The sequence below is a fragment of the Canis lupus genome, chromosome 25 (assembly GCF_003254725.2).
Source record: "Canis lupus dingo isolate Sandy chromosome 25, ASM325472v2, whole genome shotgun sequence".
NCBI lineage: Eukaryota > Metazoa > Chordata > Mammalia > Carnivora > Canidae > Canis > Canis lupus.
Genome location: NC_064267.1, coordinates 40,083,710 through 40,094,362, shown reverse-complemented (window position 1 = coordinate 40,094,362; position 10,653 = coordinate 40,083,710). Strand labels below are relative to the sequence as shown.

The following is a 10,653-nucleotide window of genomic DNA, read 5'->3' as shown; positions in this document are numbered from 1 at the left end:
GAATCCTAAAAAAAAAAAAAAAAAAAAAAAAAAAACACTGAATCCTCATAAAATCCTGAGGTGAGACTCTTATGTCCATTTTAAGATAAAGAAAGAGACAAAAAGTTAAAAAGTTGGTAATGAATGGATCTGGAGTTATTAACCATGTCAAACGCTTCCATCCAGAGTTCTTTATCGTTATTGAAAATTACAATAGGTTGGAAAAAATCTATGGAAACTTACAAACAGCAGAAGAGGAAATTAAAAATTGAAAGATTGATTTGAGGAGGGTTCACAGGGTGTGACCTGGGAGAAGCAGCGCCTGAGACAGAAAGAAGCTGGATATGCATGCTACAACTTGGTCTCAAGTCCAGCTGATGACTGGTCTTGTGGAGAGTCTGGGTCAACCTCTGCACTTCTAACCACAGTTCTGCCAGGAGAAGAGAATTTATGCCGTGGCTCCCATTGCCCACAGGTCAAAGATTCGCCCCACAGGCGTTAATACCCTGCACCTCTAAAGGACGACAGGGACCCCAAAGTAGAGTCTAGAGGAACCATAGGCTGTTCCAAGTGCAAAGTCGGCATCTGGGATAAGTCAGTGCCCATAGCCCAGGAGCAAGGTAGGGCCCAGAGGATCTGAGTGGCATATGAAAGGGGTCTGTTAGAAGAAGTTAGGAGAACTGGAGAAGGAGATGAGAAGGTCCGCCCAGGCTGTATCCTAAGAATACCAGGAATAGAGACAGTAGGGAAGGAGAAGTATATAAAAAAAAAGAATGTCTAAGAATTTTGAAGATTAGATGAAAAATATAGATTCTCAGATTAAGTGTCCATTGAGTAGAACGCATAAAAATATGTGTACATACTATTTCAATAACATGATTAAAAACTCTTGACCTAATTGAGGTATATATATACACACACACACACACACACACACACACATATATATATATATTTGAAGTCAGACTATCATCTCTATCATAATTTCATAAAAAAGATTTGCTAGAAAATATCCCTATATTTGGAAATTAAGAATTAAGTATCTAAACAACCCATTGGATGAAGAAATCAATTACAAAAGGTGCTGAGCTTAATTATGTTAAAATAGTGTTTATTAAAATGTGTGTGATGTAGTTAAATCACTATCTGGGGGAAGGTTTTTAGGTTTAAATGGACTTGAACTATTCAAAGTTGCTCAATTAAAGTCAAAATACAAAATTCAACCAGTTTGCTATATCTTTGATAGGCTATTAAATTTTGAAAAAAAAAACTATTTATAATAGGACTAAAAATATCAAATTCTGAGAAATTAAAAACCAGAAAACTCTATAACATAGTGAGAAGTGAAAGCCCCAAATAGACCCCAAAATGAATACAAACAGGCCCATGTATGAATAAGTGCTTGGTACACATGTTTTCAGATATAACATTGCAAAACAGTAAGGGAAAGAATGGACTGACTGTTCAGTAAATAATGTTGGGATAATTTGTCATCTACATGGAAAAAGATAAAATCATATCCCTTAAGTACAAAAACTTAATCCCAGGATTAAGAGCCCTAAATGTAAAAAGTTAAACTGTAAAACTTTTTTTTTTTAACATAAGAGAACATTATTATAATCTCCAGGAAACAAAGAATTACTTCAACAAGATGCAAAACACAAAATAAATCAAGAAAAAATGGATACGTTTGATAGTGAAAAAAAAAAAAAAGGCTATATGTTAAAGCACCAGTAACTAAATGAAAAGATTAATTAGAGAGTAGAATAAAATCTTTGCTGCACATTTAAATGGCAAGAGTTTGGCCTCCAAATACATAAATAACTCCTAATTATTAGCAATGGAAAGGGCAAGACCACAAGAGATCAACAGGCAAAGAGAGTTGTCCATGCAATTCACTCAGAGGTAAATATAAACTGCCAATTAAAACATGAAAAGATCCACAAACTCACTAGTCAAAACGAGATCCTATTTCGTACCCCTTAACATCTAAACACACCAAGTTTTGCTAAGGGTGTAGGGAAACAGGTACTCTGACACACTGTTGGTGCAACTCTTTTGGGGGTCCATTTGACAATTCCTGATACAATTTAATATATGCTTTCTCTCATAGCCCTCTTTGACTTCTACTAGGAATTCCAAATCCAGTTGTCACAATGGTACCTAGACAAAGATGTTACATTCCAACCTGGTGAAACAAGACCATGGAAACCAATTTCCTGTGTTTAGGGGGATGGAAAAATAAACTGTGCTTTATTTACATAACTGGATGCTATGCAGCAGCTATCACATCCATATGTATATGCATGAATCACATCTATATGTGTCAACATGGATGAAATCCAAAACCATAATATTGAGTGATGCAAGCAAGCTCCAAAAGGTACCTATTAATGTGAAACCATTCATTGCATTTGAGGAACCACAAAACAATAATATTTATTTTTCATAGTGACTAACACACACACACACACACACAGAATGTGTAGATACAAATCCATGCTCGGAAGAGGGGGGCAAAGAACATTTGTGTGACTTTAATCCCTAAAGGGAGAGACATTACTCTTACGTTACTTAACGCTACTGTTATGGGACTTCTTGTTTGTGTGGAACGTTTCCCAATTCAACTTTCTTTTTGCAATTTAAAAATGCAATAAAAAATGCAATCAGTCGGGGAAGCATCCTTCCTAAATGCAGCTGTTATCCAGCTCCTGATATTTGGCTTGTGGCATTTCTGCTCTGTCTGGAATTTGATGGCAGAAAGAAGAACAAGCCTCATCTCAAACCATGAACCTCACCTGCTGCCCATACCAGAGAAGGAGCTCTCTCTAGCCCATCTGCCAGGTCAATGGCCTGAGGCAACAGCAATGTGCCTCCCAGTTTCAAACTGATGGGCTGGGCCTGGGAAGGGCGACAAGCCCCAGGATGCCCTGGACTGCCAGGCCTGGAACTGGATGTGTCATCGCGGAGCCACAGAGGGATTTCACGCAGGCCACTTTAGAACAAATTGTGTGGGTGGACAGTTCCACTCTGCACTCACAATGTGGGGGCATCACCACTACTATCCCCCTGTCTTGAGAAGCTGCTAAAGTAAAATTGCAGAAATTTAGAGCAAAATATGTTCTTAATTCATGCAGCCCCAAGATGATAAGTATGATGGACCAAAGGCTAAATTTAGCCGGCACTAATACACTATTAGGCCCTGTGTTTGTTCAGCCCTTTACCAAAAACACTGTGCGTTTTGTAAAGTTTTGACTTATTGGCTAACATCTAGAGTTTGAGAGATTGAAACTTCCCCCTCCCCACTTCTCTCCTGAAGAAAGCAGGAATTCTGGCAGTTACTGAGTTGAATTCTAGAATGCCAGTAAATGGTTGGCCCTAAAGACTGGCCTCTACCCCATGGCCTGACTCATTATCTCTCCTGCTGGGCTACCAGGGCTTTCAACTCCCTCATTTTACAGATGAGAAATCTGAGGCTCAGAGAGGTCTAGTGCCCTGCCCAATGCCAGAGTTGCCCTGTGGAGGAAGCCATGCTGGCACCATGTCCACCGGTGACCAGTTAATCTAGGATTCGTTTTCTCTACACACACTTCATGGTTTCTAATGACACTTTTTATATAATTCAGCAGGTGCAATGGAAATGCTAGTTCTTACTTCAAGCCATGATAAAAATAATACAAACGGATTAATTGTATTATCAGCAAGAACTCATCAAGATTTGGCCAAACACAAGACAAAAAATTTTACATTTAAAGAGTAATAAGGGAATATGATGATATAATTAAAATTTGGTATAATTAGAGATTGCATGATCACAGAGCATCACTTTTTCAGGCTGATCTCTCCATACCCCCTCTTTGTCCACCCTTCCCCTGTCTCTCCTCTTCTTTGGAGTCTAGAAGGATGTATAAACCCTGCTTGGGACCTCTGTCCCAGGCCTTCCCACAACATACACTTTCTTCAGGTTTTTTGCTTGTTGTATTTATTTGCTCCTGGATTAAAGATAGCAGACAATCTACACGGACTGGGATGAGTTTACTTTACCATGCCCAGAAGTATTGGGTTGGGCATTCCTAGTCTATGCAAAGCGCATTTTTGTTAGAACCGGCTACATGAAGAGATTACATGGGTTACAAAATCTCTTAGAATGTAAAACACTCAATATAAATGTGAATTGACAGGGGGATGGCTCAATTAACTTTGGCATATTCATATACTGTGGAAAACCATGCAACAGGACAAAAAGAAAAAGAGGTGAATTTATCTTACATACTAACAGGGACAGATCTGTAGGTTGCAAAGGGATGCATATAGCATGATATCAGTTATGTTTAAAAACACCAACAAAATCCCATGTTGTTTGTGGGCCTATATGTGTGTACATATATGTGCATAGAAAATGTCCAGAAAGAAACATGAAGTGGTGAGTGGAGGACCTTTGTTATTAGATGGGGAGAGGGATAGGTACGAAGATGCTCAAAGAGGGTTTTAGCTTCATCTTCCATGTTTTAATTTAAAAGAAAAAGTACTTAGATTGCATGTGCCCATAGATTCTAAAGAACTTTACCTGTAATACATATTTATATGACTATTGACTTGTCATAACCTCCATCAGGAAGTTATAAAACTGCTCATCCTTGGAAATGAAACTTGTGCTGCATTATCACCCAAATTAACTTTTTAAGTGTAAAAATCGCAGAAGGCATCTGACAAGTTAAATTCGACTCTCACAAGTTCAAATCAATAAGTCAACTAGGACTCATAATAGTTTGGAGGACACCCAACTTCTTTTTGATGGCAAGAATAAGAAATACGGAGTGCATTTAAATGAATCTGGGATCTCTCAAATGATGAATCAAAGTCAAAGTGACGGATTGCTTAATTCATCCAAACAGGAGTTTTATTGCTAAGGCGCCAACAAGTTTTCGGCGATGGCATTAAGCTTTTCACAACAATAGCGACAGGACACTGGAGTGCGAGTTTTGACAAGGGGGAAACCGAGCCCCAGAGAGCTCAGAGTTCGGTGTGAGGTGACATTTAGGAAATGTCAAAGCTGGGACTCCCCCAGCCTTCTGTGCTTTCTGCCAGGCCACGCTGCCTGCTCTGATTCCACCAATGTGCCACACTGCATGTCTCTGTAGCTAGTGTTCTCATCCCTAGCCATTATCTACCTATCTATCCATCCATCTATCCCTCTATCCATCCATCCATCTGTCCATCCATCCATCTGTCCATCCATCCATCTATCCTTCCATCTATCTATCCATTCATCTATCCATCCATCTACCCATCCATCTATCATCTACCCATCCATCCATCTACCCATCCATCCATCTACCCATCCATCCATCTACCCATCCATCTACCCATCCATCCATCTACCCATCCATCCATCTACCCATCCATCCATCCATCCATCCATCCATCCATCCATCCATCACCCACCCACCCACCTCTGGAGGCCCTCCCCCAGCATCGCTGACACCTAGGGAACCAGCCAAGCCTGCTCCTCTCCGCTTCCACCAGCCTTCCTCCGGCGCCCTCCACCTGTCCCCGGACTTGCCCGCTTGCTCGCACCGGCGCCCGCGAGGAGCCCGTTGGCTCGCACGGCCCGGGCAGGAGCCCAAGGACTGCGCCCCGGGGAGGGGGTGGGGGTGGGGTGGGGTGGGGTGGGGTGGGGTGGGGGCCGGCGCGTGCCCCGGGCGCGGGGCTGGATGTCGCGGCGCCCGGCACTCACCTTGCCCGTCGTGGGCGCCGCCGCCAGGAGCACGAGCACGAGCGGCAGCAGCAGCGCGGGCGGCCGGGGCGCCGTCCCGGGGCGCATGGTGGGCGCCCGCCGACCGCGCCGCGGTGCCCAGTGACCCGCAGGCTGGCGCGACGCGGGCCGGGGAGCCTGGCTGTGAAGCTCGCCTGGCCGGCCCGCCCGGGGCGGGTTTTGTAGGGCTCCGCGGCGCCGCGCGTCCCTGCCCACCGGGGGCTCCCGCGGCGGCTCCGGGGGAGGGCAGACGCGGCCGGGTCCCGCCCATCCCCTCAGCAGGCCGAGTCCGGCGCCCCGGGCAGCGTGCCCAGCGGGCGAGGAGGCTGCGCGGGGCCGGGGCGCGGGTCGGGGTGGGGAGCCCGGGGGCGCGCGGGGGGAGTGGCCAGCGGCCGTGCCCAGATTAAGCGGGCGGCGCGCGGGGCGGCGGCACTCGGGCGGCCCAGCCCGCTCCCGGCTCCGGCTCCGGCTCCGGCTCCGGCTCCGGCTCCCGCTCCCGCTCCCCGCTCCCCGCTCCCGCTCCACCCGCCGCCGCCCTGGGCGCTGAGCGCGCGCGCACCGGCCTCGCAGCCGCGCGTGGATCTGGCCCCGGCGGAGCGGGACGCGCGGGCTGCGACCTGCGACCCTGCGGTTCCGGAGCGGCGGGTGTCCCCAGAGGTAAGCCGCTCCCCCTCCACCACCCCGGGGCTGGGCAATCGCTGCCCCTGCCCCCCCCCCCCCTTCCCCGGGACGAGGCAGGTGGCACCTGCCTGGGGTAGGGCACGGGGCGGTGGCAGCTGAGAGTGGGGCGCGCGGGGTGGGGAGTTGGGGTCCCGGGGTCACCAGAGGAGAGCTTGTCTGGCTCCCGGGCTTGTGTGCCCGCCCGGGCTTGAACTGGGCGCTGCGTTTTGATTAATTTGGAGGCTCGAATTACCAGCCTGGCAGTCCGGGCGCTGCGGGATGCCAAGAGCAAGAGGCAGCTCAGGGGAAAGAGAAAGCGCATCCTATTCTCTGCTGCGCTGAACTGGCCTTTCAGGGTGAAGCTTATCTGCGGAAGTGAAGAGGAAACCCAGAGCCAGCTCTGTCCAGTGCGGGGCGGGGGGGGGTCGCCCCCTTCGCGGAGGCGGGGGCGGGGGCGGGCGTGCAGGATCCGGCTTGTCAGGGCCCTACCTCCTGCCCTTGCTTGGGCCGCTCTCACTCACCACGTTGGTTCTGGGGAAGCATTTTGACCCCTCTTCAGAACCGTGTCATTAGATACACAAAATACCATTACATCGGAATCGGTTTTACCTGGAATAGTTATCAGAGAGTTAAAGTCATGATAGGGCGACAGGTGTGCAACATTGTTATCGCCCGAAATACCCACATCTAGCAACAGATGGATCACACACCTGTAATCTCAAAGTCGTGGTGACAGGGAAACAGCAGTGGGTGCACTCTCAGGATCTGCCAGTGCAGGAAACGCTGCGCTTCCAGGCAGGGTTAGCCAAAAGAGACGTTGACTTTTTTTGTTACCAGACAGGTTCACAGGCCACCTGAGTTGCCTCTCCACGTTAGGAACCCCTGCTTTGGAGCAGCATTTGCTGACATCTACAGCAGTTATCATCAAACACCATGTGCGAAGTGTGTGGTTTGGTCACTGATTGTGGAGAACCACTGACTTGCAATCAGAATAGGGTCTATTATTATTTGAGACCTATGTTGCCATGTAGATAGACAAAACCCTGACAGTGAATGAAGATGTCTCTCTCCCCCTTTGGGGGGCTGGAGAGTGAATTTTACTGTCTTCTCTCTGTTTTTCATGCCAGCGATTTGCCAACTGTGGCTGTGCCACCAGGATCCCCTAAGGAGCCTCTAAAAATCCTGACACCCAATTCATCCCAAGCCAATCACGTCAGACTTTCCAGTGATAGGACTCAGGTGTGTTGTGAAGCTCCCCGGGAGATGCCCATGGGCAACCAAGTTTGAGAACTACTGTTTTACATGCATATTTCAGTTAGCTGAATTGACTTAAGGTCTCCTCTTTGTAGAAAAAAATCAAAAGGATACATATTAAACACTCTGTGAAGACTTACTTGTGCCCAGGCTACAAATGTTGAAGTGTGGTACATAGTAGCTTCTCTCTATTGACAGGAAAGGATCTTATGGAACCTTCTCCTGTCACTCTTGTTAGATAGGACATCAGGTGATCGGTTGATGAAATAAAAATGTCCAAGAATTCCAAGTATGATAATATTGCATGGACTGACATTTTCCCTAGGGGGGGAAAAACCCACAAAAAACCCTCGAAGCTAGTGCTAACTACTCTTTCTTTTTGCTGAATTCCAGAAGATTTCTCAATTTTGTTTTTTAATTGCTTGTTCCCGAAGCCAGGTCATTTTGACAGAAGATCAGACTTGGCTTCATTCACTTTGGGAGGCTGCAGTCCACTGAGGGACACTTCTGATGCTGCAACAGAGCAGGAAAGACCCCTGTGATATAAATACGGTAAGGAGAAAGCAGTGGCCAAGAGCTTGGTCTCTGGGGTAGTTTGTGGATTCTGAATCCTTTCCACACGTACTAGTATGAGCTAACCTTTCCGGTCTGGGGTTTTCTCTATTGTAAAATGGGCATAATCATAGTAGTCACCTCAAGGAGTTGCAGGAATCCAGTGCAATAATGCATGAGAAGCCCTTTTGTCCAGGGTCTTCACAAATCATATATTGGGATCTGACTCTTCAACTGCAGAAAAGGAAAATAGGGTGAACCTGATGAGAAATGGTGGCACCAGGTAAACATGCTCTTCTCAGTTCAGTAAGAAAGGGGCAATGGCCAAGCACACCTCACTCACTCCCCTGAGGTCAACCAACTGCTAAGGCATCTGGAACCTTGCTACTAGAAGCTCTGGCATTCTGGAGAGCTGGTTAGAAATGCAGAGTTTCAGGTACGACCCCAGATGCGTTGAATCAGAGCCTGCATACACCAAGGTCTCCAGCTGATTCTTCCTCACATTAAGCTTTGAGAAGTGGCTTGTCTAAAAGCCAGATTTCACCTCCTGTTCCTCACCTCCCCACCACATACATGTATTCCCCTCTGGTACCGCACTGTATACCTGAAATTAATGTAATATTCTAGGTCAACTATACTTCAATTTAAAAAAAAAAAAAAAAAAAAAAAAAGGAAAGCCGTACACTCAAAAAAAAAAAAAAAAAAGTTTGGTACACTCACTAGGTGGTGTCAGTAAACCAGGATTCCGTTTTTTAAAAAATACTCTTGGGGTCAAGAGAGTTGATTTTTCAACTGTTGGTTCTTTAAATATGATAAAGCAAAAGGAAGACAGGGATGGTTCTTTTTGTATGTGTCAAGCACACAGAGATCTCTACTTTTTACACTGATGGCAGATGAGGGTTTTGAACAAAGTGAAGTAACCATTGCCTCTAACAAGCCCGATATTATTATTTTGGCCCTGTTTCATAATCACGATATGTCTATTTTCTACGCAGGGCTTAAAGGGGGGATGTCTGCTTCCCTACATGTGAGTGGAAGCCCCACAAGGGCAGGGGTCTTTTTGGTGTTCTTTACTGTTGTTAAAAAAGTTGAATGACGTAACCAATTTCCTCAGGATTCACACCACCTAGTGCTACACTCATCATCTATGGATGAAGGCAGCCTTCTAGCTAATCCTCTGAAACCATCTTCTAAAACATTATCCGAGTTCCACTTAAAATTGCACATTGTGTGGGAAAAGACGGATTGCTTTTGGAGCACTTAAAAGCGATCTCTTAATTTCAGAGGCTTATGGGAACAAGATTTCTTCTCCCCATTTACATTACATATTCATCACAGTGTGTGTGTGTGGGGGGGGGCTGGTAAGAAAGGGGAGGATGCCCTGCTTATCCTAGCCACTCAGGAACCTACAAGAAATTTCCATACAACACGTTCTCTGATCTTCTCGGAAGGAAAAGAGAATGTGCCAACTCAGAAGCTGTGCTAAAAGTTTCCACCTGGAGGTGACACATACTGCATATACACTCACATTTCATTGGCTACACTTCATTTTGTGAGTGATGGGGAATTAAAGTCTACCTCTTGCCTAGAGAGAGAGCTGGAAATATTTGGTGAATGTTAGTGATGCCCAGCATATACATCATACCACTTGCTTATTTTAAAGCTTCCAGAAACCCTTCTTTGTCTACTTACAGCTAATTTCACACTTCTTAGAACAGCATGGTCCAAAATCAACTTTTTTGGTACCGCATGTTACTTTTCTGTTACAAAAGCCTTTCGAGGGCAGGTACAGAGAGTGATTCTTTTTAAACATAAATGCAGCACGAAAAATTAATTTACTGCCCTGGCATTTTTGTACGAAGAGCAGTACCTATTTAAGGTACACAGTTCAAGGTGCAATCATCCTGTGAAACCAACAACACGATCATGATACAGAGCTTTTCTCTCATTTCCTGCCCCAGTCCATGTCTCTCTACTCCCGTGCCCAGGCAAACATTGATCTGCTTTCTGTCACTCTAGATTACTTGGCATTTTCTAGAATTTTATATAAATGGAATCAAACAGTATGTGCCCTTTTGTGTCTGGCTTCTTTGACTCAGCAGAATGATGTTGAGATCCATCCATGTCATGTGTAACAGCAGTTTGTTTCTGTTGCTGAGTCGGATTCCACTGTATAGATATCAGCTTTTAAAATGCCACTTACCAGTGGTTGGATATTTGATTTGTTTCCAGTTTGGGGGCTATTACAAATAGAGCTCCCGTGAGTGTTTTTGTATGGGACGCATATTTCCAGTTCTCTTGAATTTATTATACCCAAAAGCGAAATGGCTTGATGTATGTTTAAATATAAAAGAAACTGTTTTCCAAAGAAGTTGTATCGTTCTACATTCTCACTGGGAATGTATGAGAATTTCAGTTCCTCCATATATTTGTGGTGCATTATTTTAAATCTT

General features: G+C 45.5%; 2 protein-coding genes across 2 annotated transcripts in view; one reads left to right on the top strand and one right to left on the bottom strand.

Annotated features, from left to right (window-relative positions):
* Nucleotides 1-5,814, bottom strand: part of COL4A3 (collagen type IV alpha 3 chain) — a 130,473-nt gene extending 124,659 nt beyond the window's left edge. Inside the window, 1 exon segment of the mRNA XM_025463271.3 lies at nt 5,717-5,814. Within this exon segment, the coding sequence (XP_025319056.3) occupies nt 5,717-5,803 (87 nt within the window). The 5' untranslated portion in view covers nt 5,804-5,814.
* Nucleotides 5,815-6,265: 451 nt separating this feature from the next.
* Nucleotides 6,266-10,653, top strand: part of COL4A4 (collagen type IV alpha 4 chain) — a 126,012-nt gene continuing 121,624 nt past the window's right edge. Inside the window, 2 exon segments of the mRNA XM_025463268.3 lie at nt 6,266-6,391; nt 8,083-8,200. The gene's annotated coding sequence lies outside the window, so the exon portion shown is untranslated.